Source organism: Poecilia formosa, unplaced genomic scaffold (genome assembly GCF_000485575.1).
Source record: "Poecilia formosa unplaced genomic scaffold, Poecilia_formosa-5.1.2 Scaffold300, whole genome shotgun sequence".
NCBI classification, from domain to species: domain Eukaryota; kingdom Metazoa; phylum Chordata; class Actinopteri; order Cyprinodontiformes; family Poeciliidae; genus Poecilia; species Poecilia formosa.
In genome coordinates, this window is record NW_006800239.1 from 804548 (window position 1) to 824998 (window position 20451).

A 20451-nucleotide genomic window follows, 5' to 3' on the forward strand; every position below is an offset into this window, starting at 1 on the left:
GTCACAGGATTTTTGACAGTTTCTTTATAGCATTAGGCTTATGTTACCGGCACCAGAGAGGAATCTGAGCCAGCATCACGTGACACACAGGCAAAAGAACCGTGTGTTGCCAATATCTGTGGATCACAGAGGAACAGAGTTATGTTCATTTATTCTGAGCCGCGCATGCCCAGAGCCAGGAAACCTTCTCCCTATTAGACCCACAGTGGTACGACAGTGCCCCTACTGGTAAGAAGTTGTATGTACATAAAAAATATATATCCATATGAGGAAAAAAATAAAAAAAAAGACAGAAGTTAAGACTAATTCAAAAATAAGGGTGTGTTATTTTTTTAAAGTATTTATCAACCCACTACACTTATAGAGGTGTGTGAAATTGTAAAAGTGAGCCTGAAAACAAACAAACAAACAAAGAAATCAGTCACTAAAGTCTGAAGAAGCAAGTCTATTTTTAGACCAGACTTCCACTATGAAGACAAACTGGTTTTGTGAAGCTAAACTGGTTTTGTGGGGAAAAAACATATATACAAGAAAAAAAAAGAAAAAAAAAATCTAAAATAGTGGGTGTATTTTCTCAACCCACTACACTTTTATAGGGAAAGAAAGTGTAAAAAAGTAAAAGTGAACTTGAAAACAAAATCTGAAGGAGCAGATTTTGCTCCTTCAGAGCCTGGTTTAACAGGCAGAAGCCTGTTAAACCAGGCTTCTGCTATGAAGACAAACTGGTTTTGTGAACATAAACTGGTTCTGTGGGGAAGCTGAAGCATGAAGGCGTCGTGTTTGGTCTGCCACCAGCAATGAAGCTTTTCACCTGTGAATCCTGCCTGAGCACTTCTCTGCAATTTTAAGGGAAACTGGATCATGAAGAAACTTTAAGACAGACACAAAGCTTCATTTCTGTTGAGCTTGAAGGACCAATTAAATTTCTGAAGGTAAGTGTTTAAAGTTGTTTTCTCATTGTGAATGTATGTCCAGCCGAGAATCACACTGTCAATGAATTAAAATGCTCAGATTAAACCATTGCAAAGATAGATATAAAGTAGTGTTCTTCATGTTTAATTACCCAGACAGCTGTTTTGGTTGCACCATTTACAGGATCAGTTTCTTAATCAGGGATTTAACTATTAAACAAATTTAGCTCTGCTAACAATAAGAAGAATCCATCATATAGAGAGCTTGGTTAAGTCACTAATTTCAATAACATTTTAATCAAGCTGTGTTACTTAATTATCTCCTCCACCCGCCAACCAAACATTAGCTCATCAACCTGACAGCACACAGCTGCAGAGGACCTGATTAACACACATCTTAAAGTGGCTTCTGAGGGAGCTGCAGCTCTCCGCTGGTTGATCTTGTGCTTTGGCCTCATTTTCTCAAACCATGCTCCCATTTAGAAAAAAATAAAATGAAAAAATAGGCAAGCAATACAGGAGAAACATTTGCATTTGTCCTTACAAAAAAAGTGTTAGTGACATTTTTTTTTTTTTTAAATTACTTTGTCAAAGTTACTTAAAGAGATTAAAATATGTTATATACACTATTTACAAGGCGAAGCTTTGGAATTTGTGAATTTGTACATTTCAGCAAACCTTCAATGTTTTGACTTTTTAGCAGCTGAAAGAAATGTAGCTGACACACAGCTGATTTAAATGATTACATTATCTCTCAGTAAGCCATCAGTCACACATTCATTACAGGTGCGACTACAAGGAAACACCTAAAACACGCAGGAGGCAAAGCCCTGAGGACCAGGATAGACACGCTCTGCGTTAAATCATCAAAAACAGCACCAAGAAATCATCTGCCTTGAGCGAGACATTCAGCTTACTTTCTTTTTGAATTTTTGAACATTGTAACTGTTAGTAACATAGATATAAAATCACTTTATCTTTTCTTTAAAATTTGAACTAAGAGACTATTTGGTTAATTTTCAAAGTTATTCTGGTTAATCTACTGTTGGGCCAAAACTCAAAAGATAAGGCCTGCTTCTGTTACTAGCAGGAACAAGAAAAACAAATTAACAATATTGTAGATAACGGACATCGCCATCCACCGATAGGCTTGTTCACAAATCCAGTCTTGGTCATTTGATGAATAAATTGGACCAAAAATGACAAAAACTTTTAACCACCTCATGATTTATTAATTCATATCTCAGCATTTATTTACAGAACTTTAAAGGTAGATTATTTACTGTAAATAAGAAAATCATTCAGGAATGATACAAACTGATACAAGGATAAAACTTGTTGTACAATGGGACTTAAAATTGGTTTGCAGGTAAAAGTATCTGAAAAAGTCTGATCTCTTCTGCTCCACTGTAACATGTATGTCCTCCTACATTAGTCATATTAACTTTGGATCATATTGTCATACACTTATAAGATGTGCTTAAAAAGAGCTGCAATAACTTAAGAGGCCTGTACATAACTTCAAGAAGGATGTGCAAGCTTTAAAAAACTAAAAAGGCATTCATGTGTTTCCACGCGAATCTATCACCAGAATTAAAAAAAAAAAAAAAAAAAAGCCCTTCAGGAGGTTTTGATTCCAAATTATTACCACCTCAATACAATTTATGGCAAATATTTTAGAAAATAAAATGTTAAAAACAGTCTCTTTAATTTAATTTAATTGTCCTTAAATCAATCTATTGCTATAAAAAAAACATTTTTCATTCCATAATATGCATTCACACTGAAATATTTTTTGGGCATGTTTCTCACAAAATATAAAGGAAATTCACTTTTTATTTTTAATTTTCCCCTTATTTATATAGATAAATCTCATTTATAAGGTCATTTGATATAAAATGTCTATGTTTTTCAGATTTTTCTCATTTTACTCCTGTTTATGTCTTACAACCCACTGCTGAACAGAACAATTGTATTTCTAAAAAAAAAACATGACATTTAATCTGCTGTATTTTCTAATAACTTACACCCAATCTAACCTACAGCTCCTGTTAATCATGAGAAAGCTGAAACAAATCCTGAAAAAGCCTGTGTGTGTGCTGCTGGCCATTTGTTTGCTGTGGGGTCTGACCCTGCCTTATTTCATTCTGGTATGTATCTTTTCCCATTTTCTCCTTACTTTGTCTGTTGGGGGCTTAAAATCCACCACAGTTCAAAACAAAATTTATTGAAGAGAAATTGGAAAAATAAAAATAGTTTTTGATGTTTTTTTTTTAAATTTATTTTCTTTTCCTCAAGCAAAAAACTGAAAACAATCCATCAAGTTACTTTAAGCAGGAATTAAACAAACTTTTCCTTAAGTCCATATTGCTGTATTAAATATTTTTTATTGGTCTGATGTAATATTCTTATGTACAACATTGTGCAATTGTTATATGTTAGCAGAAAATAATTTATTTCAAAGAAAACGCATGTAAATATTTCAGTGCAGATTTCAAACTCAGTGTTTTTTTTGTTTGTTTTTTTTTTTTTACTTTGAATTCCTATTAGCTAAAATTCAATTGTTTGTGTGTCTTTCAGACTAAAGTTGACCAGAGGAGCATCGGTGTGGCTGCTGACAACAGACAGAGGGAGAACAGGAAAGTGTGGCTGGAAACAAGCAAGGCCCAAGGTGAGAAAAGAGCAGTGAGATAATGAGAAGGGTCAGGCTGCAAAAAAAGAAGCAGAAGTAAGGGTGTTAACCAGTGGTGTCGACACCAGATTCTCTTCCTCGTGGAAGAAAAATAATCGAAACAAATAAAAGACTCTCTCTTGGCAACTGCTGAGCAGAGAGCAGGAGGGAAACACATTAACCCCGAGCAGTTTCCAGGCACTCAGGACTTACTTGCATTAGTTTGACATTATCCCATTTCTCCAGAGGAGGCCATATGAATGGAGACTAATTAAGCATATTTGAGTGCTTATCGTGAAGTGGATCAATTTGCATTAAGAGTGTCCTGTTCACCTACAGACTGGCCCTTGGAAGCAACAGAATCACGAGAAGGAACAAGGGTGAAAAAAAAAACAGATTATTTTTATTGATCAAACTGTAACCCTGCTTGTGTAAAGAATATTATTCTGGTTAGTTTCTCAGAACAGTTGTTTGCATTCTTAAGATCTTTTAGGTCATTTATTTACTGGATGTAAACTTTGCAGTTGAACATAATTTTGTTTTGTTTTTTACTTTACTTTTTCCTTATAATCTTTTTTTCTGTCTTTTTAATCTTTTCAATTCTAGATGTGATGAAGATTTTTGTCCAGTTTGTGGATGATCTGCTGAACGCCGTCGAAACGGATAATGATGGTAAAATAATTTTAAAAACAAGTGTTATGTGAAACATAAGGTGCCCTCCATACTACACAACTGTTGCCTAAAATTTGAGATAAATATTCTGGCTCACAAACTCTGGATGCGACAAGCAGCCAGTGGACATCAATTATTGCTTTGCCATCTGTCTTTTTGTGTTAATGGTGATGGATTTCGTCTGAACGCCTGCATAAACAAGTCAAACCCATCTGACGTTGGTTTGCTATTGGCAGAATACTGATCCAGTGCATTTCAATGTTCAGCAGCTAATTTCTAAAAAAGTATTTCACTCCATTAATTGGGCTTCAGTTGACCCCGTGTTTTAAGGAGAGTAAGTCATCAGTGTGATTCTCTTAGAGCTGTTCAAAATGCTCTGAGTCATCCCTCATTCCTTCATGTTTTGTGTCTAAGCAGAAAAACTTTCTGAAAATGTTTTGCTTGGAAAAATAATTGGATTTTTCTGAAGGCTTCTGTTGCCTGGCCAGTGAGAGTCCCACTGGCAGTGGAAATATTCTCCTGGATAAACCAGATCATAAAATGTTGCACTGAACAGACCCACGCCCTGCCGCTAATGACTTTGAGCTTTAGCTTTTTGTGTCCATTTCCAATTGAGCCTTTTTCACTGCCTGGTCAGTTTCAGAAGGATTTTACTTCTTTATTCAGCTACTGAATTAATATTTTATTTTCAAGTTAAAATGGGTCTGAATGGCAAAGCATTTCTCATACCAAATAATACGATGACTACTTTCAGTCATGTTTGATATATATGGCCCTTTTATAACAAGTGAAGGTAGTTGATTGAGCTATAAAATGAAATAAAAAATAAATAAAATATTACTGCCCCTTTAAATAATTTAAATATGCTACACAAGTAGACAGACTGTTTTAACTGTCTAAATGCAAACTCTCTTGGTTCAATTTTGACTGAATCATTAAAATGATCTCTCTTCACATAGCCAAGGAAACATTTCCTACCTTAACACTGTGTGACTTTTGCTTGAAGAGCTATTTAGAAATGTCAACGCCTTTTCAACACGTTTAAAGCAGAAAGATGACCCTCTCTCCTCCAGTCTCAGCATCGCCACGTTTTAAAGGCTACAAGGAGGACATAAAAGCTCTTCAGGAGAAAATGGAGGCAGAGAAAGTGAAAGGTCAGATGAAGGATGAGATGATAAAGGAGCTGCGTGCTGATAAAGTCCAACTGCGGCAAGAAGTGACTCGCTTGGAGGAGCTTCTAAAGCTGCAGCTGCAGAAGGAAGAGAAAAAGGAGAAAGTGGAATCTGGTAAGATTTCACTTTAAAGCTAAACATTTTTAAGATTTGATTCAACACAGCTAAGCAGGAAATGAATGCATTTTAAGAAATCTAAGCAGGTGAAAAGTTTAGACATGAGGATGATGGCTATTAATTTAAATTTCAAGTAAGAAAAACGTACAATGGAGACTTGCTTTCAGGGTTAGTAAAGAAATATTTTTCAGATTTCTACAACCGTGCAGAAAATTGGATTAACAAAATTTTGATTTGAGCATCAGGCTGGGATTTACAAAGAAAACCGGCAAAATAATGAGTTCAGTAAAGCACTGCAATGCAGATGATGCTCATTCACAAATGGCCGGACATACAAATAAACAGACAACAAGAGGGACAACTGCTGATAATATTCTAATTTATTTAATTACCGTAGACAAAATAATTTATGAATACATAGATGGGTAAATATATTTTATTTTCTCCACCAATTTCTAACAAAGTAGATGTAAAATCAGAAAATATTTATTAATAAAGGCTCTGCTGATTGTTTTCCTTAGAGGATGAAATCCTAGAAGATAAAAATTGCCCGCTGCCACCATTGGATGGATTTCCAGAGTGTAAGGGGAAAATCAAGGTAATAAAGGCCTGTAATTAAATGTTTACATAATGATTGTGAAGCATGAAGCTAAAAGTGTCAGAATATGGTTAATCCTATTTATTTATCATTCCTTTTAGTTCACTTACACATTAAACTTTGACATTAAACTACAATATAGATGAGCACTTCAACTTTAGGACTATTCTGTAAAGATGCTTCTTTTTGTAGTCGATGTCAAATAATTTCAGTTTACAGCAAAACTGACGGAAATTTTCTCAGTGTTTTAGTACTTTAGAGCTCACTAACCATGAGGTGATGTTTTTGTTGTACTTTGTGGATTTTTCTGGTGACAGTGGATGAAGGACATGTGGCAGACGGATCCTTGCTACAGCAGTTATGGTGTGAATGGGTCGCTGTGCTCCTTCCTCATCTATCTCAGCGAGGTACCTACGTGCTTTTAAACATGCACTAACACGAATCAGTTTTGACAAGATTAGATTTTATCATTGTTGAATTTATATCCCTGCAAGTCCTGATATGGGGAAAAAAAAACAACCTTGTTTGCATCAAATACATTTATCTTTTCAGGCAGGAGCGGTTAAAAGTAATACCGTGTTTCGTTTTGTGTCATGTTAAGGCAGAGTCCTGGTGTCCTGTTCTTCCAGGCCGAGTTGTGCCTCCAGTCATCGAAGAGGATGTTTTAGAGGATGCAGCGGTACGAGGACATTTTGAGGGGCTGCACCAGTTTTTGCACAACAAGACTGAATTTAGGTGGATCCAACAGAGAATTAAAAGTATGGAGGAGATTTGGTTGGAGGCAGGACGTTCTCTCTCAACCAAATACAACCTGGGAGACCGGAAAGCCAAACAGGTAAAAACTTATCGGAAGTTTATAACTCTTAAATATCTGTATCTGTATTCATAAAACATTATCTAACCTTTTTTTCTGACCTTAATGTCAAGCGTATTTATCCAGCGGTTATAATTGTTGGATCAATTTATTGTTGGAAGCCCCAGTTCTGTCCAAGTTTTAATCATCTGGCATTTGACTTGTGGTGGTAAAAGTGGCTCTGTGGATTGTAAATGTCACAGACTTTTAGTCTTTACTATTTCGCTTTTAACTGCAGTGGATCAGTTACATGAAGTAATGATAATCAAATTATTGAATATAGTTTTCAATAAAGCAAAACATGTTTAAATGTGCAGCATTTCAACTGTAAATACAAACAGAATCAAATTAAATTGTAATGTAACGTTCCAATAAGTGACTTGCATTTTTTTTTCTAATAGTAACAAAATGAAAAATGTTGATTTTTTAAAAAGTATATTCAGGCTTAACTATAAGCTCTGATCTTTGGTTGAGGTTTGGTTGAGTTTCCTGTGTTTTCTCACTATGGACTTCAGATGGTTTTATCATTAAGATTAAGTTTTCTTCTCAAGTTTGATAAAAAGCCATTGTTATTTCCTGTTACATTAAATAGTTTTTCTTTGATTTTGTGTTTCAATAAATCTCTCGGTTGTGTATAATCAGCTTCCATATTGTTTCCTCTGAGGTTGTACATTGTTATCTTCCTAAACCAGCACTGTAATATTTCATTACAGGGTTTTTCTGTAATGAAATGACACCAATCTAGAGACTTCACCTTTCATCCATTTCTTACCAGCTGTCTTTCATAATGAAATTAAATTTCCTTTTCACTCAATTTATTATTTTTATTGTTTGTGCCATTGTGAGTTCTGCATTTGTGTACTTAAAAGTGTTTTATTGTTAATTTAACATTTTCCGGTTGTTTTCTAAAGATGCTTTCATCCTTCATTTAGAGAAGCGTTTTATTCCACTAATGCCAAAGACAGGAAATAAGCTTCTATATTTTCAGACTTCGGAGTTTCTTCCAGCAAACCTCACACAGTAGAATGAAAGTGGAAGGACAGATGTTGTGACTGTCTGAACTGAGTCATCGCTTTATCCTTAAACGTCTGGGAAGCTTTTTGATTCTGACTGAAAAGTCGAAACAGACGCCAGGGAGATATTGACAGTTAAGAAAGCATTCAGAGTCGTCTCTTATCCATTAATCTGTTTCCTCCCCCAACTCCCTCAGGTACTTGTGCATCCTGGTGTGCTTACGAAAGAAGCGGGTCTCAAAATAGCTGAGAATGCTTTCAGCGGCGGCCCCCTCGGGGAGCTGGTTCAGTGGAGTGACCTTATTTCCTCACTTCATGTTTTGGGTCACCACCTTCACCTGTCGGCCTCCCTTCCCAGCCTCAACAAGTGAGTATTCATCTGCAGGCCTTTTGTGCTTCGGTCACAGGAAAGAAGCAAAAGCAGATAAATGTGGCAGTTAAAACCCAGTTGTGTTGCATGACATCAAATGCAAATCGTGTCCTTTTCAGTAATGCCAAAGCCTGATGCTATATTACCATATTTTCCCCCTTGCTTCTTTGTGTCTCTGTTTCTCTTTAGGTTTTTCGGGACTCAGACTGGCGGATGTCCCTCTCGACATTCACTAGTGGAACCAAATTTGATTTATACAGATATAATTGGTCTTAGACAAATCCAGAAAGTACTTAAGACGTCATGGATCAAATACAAGTGAGTAACTTCATGGGCATTGAAATATGTTTACACATTTATTACATGTACAAACACTTAGAAAAACTAAGCACTCTCTTGCTTCTTCCATTGGATTTAAAGGGGCGTATTGTGCAAAATTCACATTTTTGCACATTTTTGAACTTCCATTTGTGTCTCAACTGTTTCTAAAAACAACCAGAGCGTCTAAAAAAAAAAGCACCCAGTCAGTTTTTGGCAGCAAGTTAAAGTTTTTTGGAGTCTAGAAAATGAGTCGTTTCAGAAACCTTTTAATGCAATGTCACAAATCAGCAGGAACTGCCTCTCACCTAGCAACCCCAGTCAGGCCCAGCCCGTTACTTAGCAACTCCAGTGAGGCCCAGCCCAAACAAACAAACAAACATACTTGATTAATTAATCGGCAATCGTGACCATCTTTTTAAGTGCAGGAGGTTTTACAATTACTTGCGGTCTAGACCAAAACAAGTGTGTTAACACAAATTGGAAGTAAAAGATTAGTAATGATTAATGTCTATAATTAACTCACCGAATAAGTAATTAAAGCCAATGTATTAGTAACATAACTCTTAAAAGTATAAATACTAAATCATAGCATAATAGCGTCTCTGAGGCATACACTGAGTTTATATTTCCTGGGATGTGTAGAGGAGCGGTTCTCAAACTTTATTTTCAAAGATCAGATTTCTCAATAACTCAAATTCAAAACTAAACTATAAATCCTGTTTAATAAATTTGTGTACAACTTGGGCGCAAAAACAAATGGCACTTTAGAACTACATACATTATGTTATGACTCTAAGCTGCTGTAATCTGTTCCAGTAAAATGCAATAAGCACCAGTTTCAGAGGAATGCTATACCTGAACATGACCAACTTTATTACTTTTCATGCCTCGCCACATAAAACTGCTCCACTTTACACACAAAACTGAACAAAACACAGCAACTGAGCTTAAAGTGCAGCAAGACACATTAACATCAAAACAGCTGAGGTAAGGCCTACAGATACCAGGAAACAAATTATATTAGAAAGTTGCCTTGTCAGCGTTCAGTGAGACGCCTAAACCTTGGACCCTATAAGATTAATGGGATATTTTGATCACATTCAATGTAATTCAATTTCACCCCAATTTCCATTTTCATAATTCTATGCTTCATAGAGCAAACACAATCTGGCTTTCTGAAGTAGGCATAAGGTATCTGCTTATATGGGTAGAGCTGACCCTCAGTCAGAGGGCTACAAGTTTGATTTCAACTTCCTCCTGTCAAATGTCAAAAGGAAAGGCAATTAAATGAAAGTTGCCTCCAGACTGATGTTTATAAATGCAATTGATTGTGGCTCTTGAGTAAACTGCTTTGAGTGGTCAGTTTAGAAAGGTTTTGTTAATGCAATCTACTTTTGACGGTTCAATTAAAAAATAAGATTTATTTTATTAGTAAATGTTTTTTAAAGTTTATAAAGACACCAGCCAGTTATTGGACAAGCCTTTTTGTAGAATACTGACCCTTCATAAATAAACGGGCGTTTCACACTTTTAGTGAAACATGACCCACAAAGGTTTTATAAATGTATTCTAACTTGTTTTTTTCTGATTCTGGGTTGTTCGTTGCTCTAATCTGGGGTTAATCTGGTTTTACAAGGTACCTATGATGTCTGAACAACTGGTCACAAACCTAGCTTTGACAATTTGTTTCTAAATTTATAAGGTATTTCTGATTACCTGAAAAAGTCAGAGTACGTCTCGTTCTGCGGAGGGACTGGCTTACAGAAACAAAATGTCAGCATTGTTTGTTTCTTCTCTGTACTGAAATTCTCTGGTTTGATAATTCAGACAAAAACATGTTCTTTACTGTTTGTACAAAACTTACCAGCGGAGCTGTTTCCCTGTTTTATGAAGGGAGTCCGTTGCTTTACAAGTACAATTATTATTATGAAACAGAGTGAAGGTCTGAGATAGAGCTGAGCTTCAGCTGAGTGAGTGATTACAGCAAAAACATCTTCTTTGTTGCTCTTTCAGTAATAATATGAGGGTAAAGTTACACTTATGCTATGAACTAATTATAAAATTAAGTGGTTTTCCACTTTAAATATGTCAGTCTTCATGATTCAGACTGATTTTTTTTTTTCACCACACCATGGGCTTGGTGTAGATTGATGTTTAGTCCAGATGGTGACCAGAGAAGTGCTGCTGTGGGCTCAGATGTAGCGCAGCATTACATTAAGCTACATAATGCAGACTTGGTATATTTGATGGGAAAGCCTCTCAGGCCAATATGCAACACTACTTGTAATTTATCCAAGATATAGTGCAACTATGGAGCTAGTCTCTTGTGGAAAAAAGTTGCTTATATCTACCAAATTGAGGAAACTGCAAATAGTATGTTACCAGTAATGTAAGTAACTGTCATTACACAATCAACAAGCTGGAGCAAAAACAAAATGTTCAAGTGATTATTTCAAACTTTCAAAACGATTAGTGTGATTTTGTCCAAGGCATTCACTAGATTTATGTAAAGATAAAAAAAAGATTTGATCAGATGAGGTAAAGAGAAATGGTGAGTCACTGAATGAATATGCTGGAACATAAATATATTGTTTTTATGTGCAAGAGTTTAATTTGAAATGGTTATTGGATGTGTTAGATGGCAAAATTCTAAGACTGACAGAATATGTACATTTTTAACCTTGAGAGGAAAATAACAGCCAGCAGTGTGAGTGAGGTAAGAATCTCAGACATGAAAGCAGATGCCAGAGATGATGAGACATCTGGTAACAAAAAGGTACTGAGACAAAAGAACGACAAGAAAGAAGAAAAGGCCAGTTACAGAGAAAAGTCAAGAGAAAAGAGTAACTGAGAAAACATAAAATGGAGCAGTAATATTACAAATGGAAAAGATTAGCCTGCGCATCAAGTATGCACAATGTAAATGTTCTTCCTGCTTTCTAACATTTTACAAGCGAAACAGATGATCCTTGTCCAGTGAGTGCACACAGCTAACCTTTCATGAAAATACGACTATTGGGGGAGGATAACTTTAAAGTTCCACTCATCCTTTATCTGCTTCAATGAATGCATAGAAAAATATTTCTCAATGAAAGTAAAACCTGCCACATAAATGTTCTGACACTGGCTCTAATAAACCTTAGGACTTTTGCTCTTCTATAGGTTTGCACCTTTGATTGATTATATACAAAGTCAATACAACATAATTAAAAGTCCTTGTAGTCATTACAATGAAAGATTTATGATTTCCACTTTTGAAAACTAACTTAACGTATCAGTTTAATCTGCTTAGAAATCTAAATGTATACTTATAGTTCCTCCAGTCCTTGTATAAATTCTGTTCAAATAAACTTGATTTCTTATTTTCTGACTCAACCACTATGCACTGCAGTTTGTTACACTGGATTGGTAACAAACCCTTTTCTTACGTGACGTTTGATAATTGGAAATAGAGCTATTTGTGATTACTGGGAAATACAATCCTGTTTCTATAACTTCAATGAAAAGGAAAATGTTACTTTTCTTTGTATATAAAAGTACAATGAGTGATTTAGAATAATTGGTCATTAATATTATATAAAACATATAGAAAATGACAACAAAAGCTTTATTGAATTGCATGGACTATTAGAGTAATGGGGGACAATTTGTTAAAATGTCCATTGTAGATAGGTAATTTGAGAACAGACTTTTATTTTATTTTATAGAGTAATATGATCTCCTAAATAGGGACGGTAGGAGTTGAACTAAATGTCGTCTTTGTACTAAATGTTATTTTGTTCACTTAAGTGGAGATAAATGTAGTGCAAACACTTAGCAGTTTGGTGTTAAAAGCTTTTCTCTTTCTTTTTTTTATTCACTGCTTGAATGAAGTTTTTCCATTTAAATGCTTTCCTGTCTGGATGTCAGTCATACAATAAAATGGGATTTGTTTTTTATGGCCACTTCTCTGTCTGTGTGTCTGGCAGGTGCATAATCCGTGTGCTGGACTCTTTTGGCACTGAACCAGACTTCAATCATGCAGACTGGGCAAATAAATTCAACCTCAAAAGTCCGTTTGGTGGCCTCAGTCTGACCCCCATGCAGTTCTACACCATGTTTCGTATGCGTCTTCTTTCTTTCCTTATAGTCTATATCAGATCATGTGGTTTACATCCTCCTGTTATATATATTTCTGGTATATTCTTATAAAGATGTGTGTTTTCTTGCATTGTCCGAGCAGCTCATACACCAGACAACACATTCCTCGGCTTCGTGGTACAACATCAGCTGAGTCTGGAGGAGAACGAGAAGCTGAAGTCCATCCAGAGAAAAAACCAGGCGCTCATTTATGGGAAGAGTGCCACATTTTGGAAGGTATTCCCAGAATCTGACTCAATAATAATGGTGGAAAGGTTTAAAAACTTTTCTTTTGGTCAATCAGGTTTGTGCTTTCACTGTTTCGAAATCTTCCGGGAAAACTACTGATCGTTTCTTTGCTGTTAGGGTAAAAAGTCTTATCTGGACGTCATCCACAAGTACTTGGACATCCATGGGACAGTCGACAATGGTACTCTGATACCAAACTACGTGACAAATCATGGTATTATCAAAGGAACTGAAGTGCAGACCTTGTTGAGACAAAGCAAAGTAAGTTTCTGTTGGTAGTCATGACGATTATAGGAGGTAGTCATGATCATGTGCATCTTTCCATTGGGATTGGATGCCTCCTGCTCATATTTATTTCTCCTCAGTTTTACTGCTTTCATGTAGTTCTTACCAAAGATTTATCAAACAAGCATAATGCTAGTTTAGCTAAACCTTTTTCTACTGTTTTCTGAGCAGTGTTTTTTGCAAAATTATCTTCAGTTTACATTTTTCACACAAATTGTCCAAGCTTTAGCAAATAGCTTTATTATTCTGATGAGGCTCATTGTTGCTCTGAACATTTTAAAAGCACCATTTAGATCGCTTGGTTTCCACAGAAGCCATGAAAGGAGGATTCATTTTCTGAGACATTCCTAATAAAGGTTTGGTTGGCACTGGAAGAGAAACAACTTTTGATCCACATCTATGTAGCTGCATGATACAAAAAAGGACTGAATGGAAAAGGTTATGAGAACATGAACTGCAGTTCATGGTCCCATCCTGATGAAAGGAGAGAAGCATCAAACCCAACAATGCCATCCAGCACAGTTGAGCTGTGACAGAAATGCTTTGCTGTGTTAGCATCAGCTGGTAGAATTTGGAAGTGAATTCGATTAATGAAAATGGCAGAAAAAAATATATATTGATATGGAAAATTTTAGCAATTGGAAAATAAATTCAGTTCAAATCAAAAGTACTGAAAGGAAAATTAGGTGTAATATCTCACATCAACCAAAGAGTCTTGAAAGAGTAATGGATGGTGATTCTGACTGCAGGAAGGATCTTTGCTTACAGGGTAACAAAGGAGCTAAATAGGGATCATAAAGTTTGTGTACAAGAAAACGGATCGGGAAAAAAAAAACTATCAAAAAAACAATATTTGAGCTGTGTCTGTTTTGTGTGGAGCTGGCATCAAGGACTGGCAAACTTTTCACCATGTTTTTCTGAATGACCATAATAAGTAGCACCAAAACACAAGTTTAAAAAACTATTTGTAATCTGAAAAGATTGTAGGCTTTTGGTTTGAAAAACTACATCAAGGCGACGTTTTACATATTCCTTATGTCAGCATTCATTGTGCTGGTGTTTGCTGACACCATGTGGACATCCTTTAGTAGTACATTATGTTTTCATTACACATTAATCTTTAATGTCTGGTTTACTTTTGCAATCTTGTGTAGGTTTTTGTTGGGTTGTCGTTCCCATATGAAGGCCCCGCCCCTCTGGAAGCCTTGGCCAATGGCTGTGCTTTCCTGAACCCCAGATTAAAACCTCCACACAGCAGCCTGAACACAGAGTTCTTCAAAGGAAAACCCACCATCAGAGAGGTCAGGGGTCGCTTTCATTTCTTTATTCTGTTATTTAAAGATTTACCTTTTAAACACACATCTAATTAACAAATATCAAATGAAGTCTGATGAGATAAACTGAGACAATCTTTCACTGTTTTTGCAGAAGACTTTGTATTTAATATAATAAAAAAAGAAAATCGTTCTTGTTCATTTCCTGTTTGCTGAATTGTGAAGGTCACATCCCAGCACCCATATGCTGAAGAAATAGGGGAGCCCTATGTGTGGATGGTAGATATGGATAACCAAACAGATGTGGAGAGAGCTATCACTGCTATACTCAATCGCACTGTAAGTTTAATGGAAATCTTACCACTGGGGAATTCACTGAAAACATTTACTAAAAGTATTTTCTGTTTACATGTGTCTTCCAGATACAACCCTACCTTCCCTATGAGTTTACATGTGAAGGAATGCTCCAGAGGGTTAATGTCCTGATTGAGAAACAGGTTTGATATCTATATAAAGCCTATATATTTTTAATTAAATCAGATTTTTCACCCTTTGTTTCAAGTTTGTTTGTATGGCACATTTCAACAACAAGCTATTTCAAAGTGCTTTACATCATAAAAACACACACAAAAAAAACAAAGTCACAGAATACACAGTCAACAACTGAAACATAAAATCTTTTCAAGTACCATAGTTACACATCAGATTGTTGATTAATGTTTCATTGGTTATGTTTCAAAAACAACTCAAAACAGGTGGGTTTTTAGTCTAGATTTGAAGGCACTCAGTTTTTCAGCTGTTTTGTAGTTTTATGGAAGTTCCAGATTTGTGGTGCATAGAAGCTGAATGCTGCTTCTCCTCATTTGACTCTGGTTCTGGGGGTGCAGAGCAGAACTAGAACCAGAAGACCAGAGAGGTCTGCAAAGGTGATTTAATAACAGCAGATTTTCAATGTATTGTGATGTTAAGCCATTCAGGGATTTCTAAACAACAGTACTTTAAAGTCGGGGACCAGTTTGGGGACTTTTACTCTATCTTCCTGGTTTTAGTCAAAAAGCCAGCAGCAGCATTTTGGATCAGCTGCAGCTGTCGGACTGTTTTTTATTTTTTATTTTTTTAAGGCAGACCTGTGAAGACAGTTTGCAGCAATCAATGCGACTAAAGATAAACACATGGATGAATTTCTACAGATATTACAGAGACATAACCCTGGAACTATTCTTCAGGTGATAGAAGGCCGACTTTGTGACTGTTTATGTGGCTCTGAAGGTTCAGATCCGAGTCCATCACTACTCCCAGGTTTCGGTCCTGATCTGTAGTTTCTAGTTGTAATAACTGACCTCTAGATAATTCCTCTTTAGGTCCAAAGATAATAACTTCAGCTTTGTTTTTGTTTAGCTGGAGAAAGTTTTGGCACATCCACACGTTTGCCTGTTCTAAGCATCTATTCAGTGCTTGGATGGGTTCAGAGTCACATGGTGACATCGTAATGTAGAGCCGTGAATCATCCGCATTGTTATGGTAGCTGATTTCTAACCTATCTGTTTGCAGGATTTATGCTCACCTGCTATGAGCTGGCCTCCTCTGAGCGCGCTCCAGGTAGTGAAAGCGGAGGCAGGAACTTCGTGTAAACAGGCCTGTCGGAGGGCGGGGCTTATCTGTGAACCAGCATTCTTTCCATACCTCAACAATGCCAACAATCTCGCCAGGTGAGTATGTGTTAAACATGAATATGCCACTTCTAGTGAGACAAACATCAACATAAAACAAAATAAAGGATTCTTAAAAAGCATTAGAAACTATGTATCAAATTGAAGTTTTAGCTGTACATTAAAGACACTGACATATTTCTTTCAAAGTTGTTTTAAAATTGCTTTATTCTCCAAGTTTGCAGCGTAGTTGGCTATAGGCTGCAGTCAGATTCATTTCAGGAGAGAATTTCCATATTCTATTCCCACTAACAGCAACTACAAAAAAAATTTAGTCCTGAAATCCAGAAATATGGATACAGTTGGTGCCTTAAAATCAGGACTGAACAATAATGTTTACAGCAGTTTTACAATAAAAGCCAAAGGTTACTTTATATTCCTTTTATTTATTTCTTCTTACTTTATATATTATTGCTTGTATGTAATGTCTAAATTGAATGTGTTCTCCCTTTTACTGAACTTTCAAATTTTCTGTAAAGCAATTTAAGGTATTTAAATGGAGCTATTTAAATAAACCTTTGTTTTGGCCTCTAAATCTAAAGTTTATAAAAATGCCCCCTAATTACCACCAACTTAGCTATAATTTTTATCGGATATGCAAATGTTTAGATTGTGAGAACAATTTAAGAATAAATCATAACAATCTGAAATTCATAGCTACTAATCGGAATCAATTAGATAATTAATTTTGCATAAATGCTTCAGTGATTCTACAACTCTGAATAATGGTACAAGCAAAGTCCATTACAATTTCATAATCAAATTTACTCGTTTTTGAAACCAAATGTGTGTTCCAAAGAGCTGCTCATTATTTAATGTACTTTTTGTCTTTGCTTGCAGCCACAATATAGCTTGTCAGACGTCTGAGTTTTCAGACGGCCACCTTGTGTTCCCAGCCTACGACAGCACCAGGGAACATTGCCTCTTCCAGTCGGATTCTCTGCTCTACAGCTGTGTCAGATCCGAGCACTCACTAAATCGCATCTGTCCCTGCAGAGACTACATCAAGGACCAAGTAGCCTTATGTAAGGCATGTTTATAACTGCTGAACAATGAACAAAATGCCACTGAATGTCACCCCAGCATCCAGTATCAGCTCAGTGTTTCCTCCTGGAGTCTCCAAGTTTAATTTATTTAAAATTTTGTAGTTTGAAGCTCTAACATCAAGAGTTGACAACCTGATTCCTTTAGGAATTTATGATATTCCCAATGGTGGGAAATGAAAATGACTTGAAACAAGCCTGTCATGTTATCATATATTATGTGTAACTCCACTGTGTCTTTAATGGATCATTTGGAAAAAGTCCATCTTCATTTACATATGAAGTTTCTAGCTCTTAAATTTGCTAGCACGTCTGCTAATGGTTGCATGTTTTTTTCAGATTGCAACACATTTGCATTTAATTTACAAACTGACTTTGCTTCTTTTACTTTTGCTTAAAATCATCTTCAAATTCCAATTAACAGTAACTGTATCTAAAATTCCTGTAATGCTGAGGATTTAGTTTTTTGTTCTACAAATGCACGTCTGGAAAATGAACACATTGTACATAGTTCTGTTCTTCCAGTGTTAAACCTTTTAAATCAAGTTAATTTGCCAAATTTTTGAAGCTCTATTCCAATTAAACCAATTTAGGCAACGGTTTCTAATGCCTAGATAATATTTTTGGAAGTTCCTCTTTAACATTCCCATGGCTCACTTAGTTCATGTTGTCAGGACAGAGCAGAGTGACTTCATACTTGAAATGATGATGCAAAAGTGTGAAATATTACCTTAGATGGTGAGAAAGCTTACTGGTGGAGTAAATATTGCAGGAATCTTTATCAGCCTCTTTATGAAACAGTGTGAAATGCAAGTGGTCACATTTGTGTCTGTAACTCATGCTCCCTTCATACTTGTGCCACAAAATGTGATTTTAAAAAAGTAAGTTTACTGAATTACATCACTGGCTTGGTGAGCTTCTTTTATTGTTCTTTTAATTTATTTTTATCACAAATTTTATTTAGTGAAACAAGGTTTTTATATCAGTAAAGACACTAAAAATTGAGAAATTTCCAAGTTATTAAACAGAATTAGTGTATTTTGTAACACAATTTGAGGATTTATTCATATTCAAACATGGAGTCAAAGGTTTTGGGTACCCAAAAAGGCCAAGTTAATATTTCAAAAATCTCCTGGCTTTGGTTTAATAAACACAATACACAGAAATACAAATGAATAGCTTAATAATCTGAATGTGATAATCCACAAACTTTGGACTGAATGTGGTTTAAAATGTTTATAAAATGTCAATAAGAGAAACACTTCAAAACATTTCCTACCAGCAAGCTGAGATTTTGCATAGGTTTATTGCAATTACTTTATTTTTATTGACAACCACACCCATTTTAACTTTTGATCATAGCTGCACACCTTAAATAATTCCAATAATTTGATATTCCTTTATTAACAGGCACACATTTTTTAATCCCCTTTAGTTTTTGTTATTATAGTTTTAGACACAGCAACTGATTATGCAAATTGACACAAGTGTCCCATAGAGTAAAATGACATCTTATTAGCACATTTAGGGAAAAAGATGTTGTGATTTGGAGCTAATAGGGATGACGGTGTTCCTAAAAGGGATTAGACGCTTTTTCTCATTGTCAACAAATCCCCCATTGTTATGTATGATCCCAACATCTATACAATTAGTGTTCGTTATGCATTCTTCAGCCAAAAAGTCAATACTTCTCAGCACTTTGATGATCAACCAGAAAAAAACTTTATTTACTCAATCAATAAAACTCTCTTCATTGACATACATATTTCCTTAATGTTCTTTTACATAAATAATGTTCACATCATCTGTAATACCATCAACGCCGTCATTGTACAAACAAACGATCCGTTACATAGTTTCTTTGTAAATTCATTTATACAACTGTGTGTGTGTGTGTGTGCGTGGGTGTGTGTGTGTGTGGATGTAAAGCATTTGTAGCCGCAGACACTGTTGGGTTTTTAAAAGCCCATGCAAAGCCTATGGCAACAGAGAGCTGGTTTGTATTGCTTTCAAAAACATCATATAATTTGGTGGAATGACTGGTCCATTTCTGCATTGACAGCATGTCCACATGAAACGGACACAAGTCATTTCACATAAACTGACACATGTTGATGATTCAGATATGTTTGTAGGCTAAAGAAAGTCTGATGTTGTTTCAAATGTTCATAAGGAGATACGAGGGATTAACTGACTACAACATGTATCAATTGACGAGCTGTTTAACTTTAACATGGAAACCGATAAGAAGCATGGATGCTCCAACATGAAGTGGAATGAAAACAACACAAGGTACAAAGAAGAGAGGTAGAAGGGATTTTGGTGCCAACATCCTAAAATTTTAAAATGTTATTTTTGTTTTCACAACAATACCTTGTGAAATGCGCAAAAAGTTGGAGTAGAAGCATTATTATTCAGCTCCCTTTACACTAGAGTAAAACCGCACCATGACATTAAAAAGTAGTCTTTGCATGGCCTTGGAGAGGTCATAGGGAACATTGAGGTTAATGCATTCCCCCTTCCTGATGCCATTTAGCAAGAGATTTCACTCTGTTTCAGCATGAACAAGACTCATGCCTGGTTGGCAGCGTTAATTTTACAACAAAGGCAGCACAACTCCTTAAAGCGCTGCATAAATTTATAATTATTGCCCAAAATGGCAAGCTCTGTGCTGCTCAACACTGTACAAAAACCCAACACATCTGTTTTCATACTCTTTATGGTGCTTTCTCCTTCAAAGCAAAGCTTGGTAGAGGTGTAGAAAACCTCTTTACAGAGACAAATGTGGGAGTAGTACTGTGTTATGTGAATAGTACTGCTGAGATTTGAGATACACTGATTTGCGATTAGCATTGGAGGGTCTAGAAATCATGTCGCAGTCTTAATCTGGTGTAAAGGGGAGCAAGCTGGTTTACAGTGAATGTTTGTGCAGTATGGGGTTACTTCAACATCTAAAAACTGTGCTTGACTTACAATCTCTACAGTGACTACTGTAGAGATTGTCTTCTGTGCAGTTAAGAGGGGAGTGGAGGACATTACAAATCAGTGTGCTGTTGATGAGTTGAATTGATGTG

At 35.9% G+C, this 20451-nt stretch overlaps 1 protein-coding gene across 1 annotated transcript; it reads left to right on the forward strand.

The window, feature by feature from the left end:
- Positions 1–220: 220 nt before the first annotated feature.
- On the forward strand, positions 221–18275 carry LOC103152097 (alpha-1,6-mannosylglycoprotein 6-beta-N-acetylglucosaminyltransferase A-like). The gene is made up of 19 exons (XM_007572433.2): positions 221–228; positions 850–932; positions 2957–3061; positions 3492–3582; positions 4189–4254; positions 5328–5540; positions 6065–6141; positions 6459–6548; positions 6743–6976; positions 8205–8374; positions 8567–8695; positions 12667–12800; positions 12921–13054; positions 13184–13327; positions 14506–14652; positions 14851–14964; positions 15048–15122; positions 16177–16334; positions 17175–18275. Exons 3-19 carry the CDS (start codon positions 2969–2971, stop codon positions 17374–17376), a joined length of 2271 nt encoding a protein of 756 aa, XP_007572495.1. The 5' UTR covers positions 221–228; positions 850–932; positions 2957–2968; the 3' UTR covers positions 17377–18275.
- The last annotated feature ends 2176 nt before the right edge of the window (positions 18276–20451 follow it).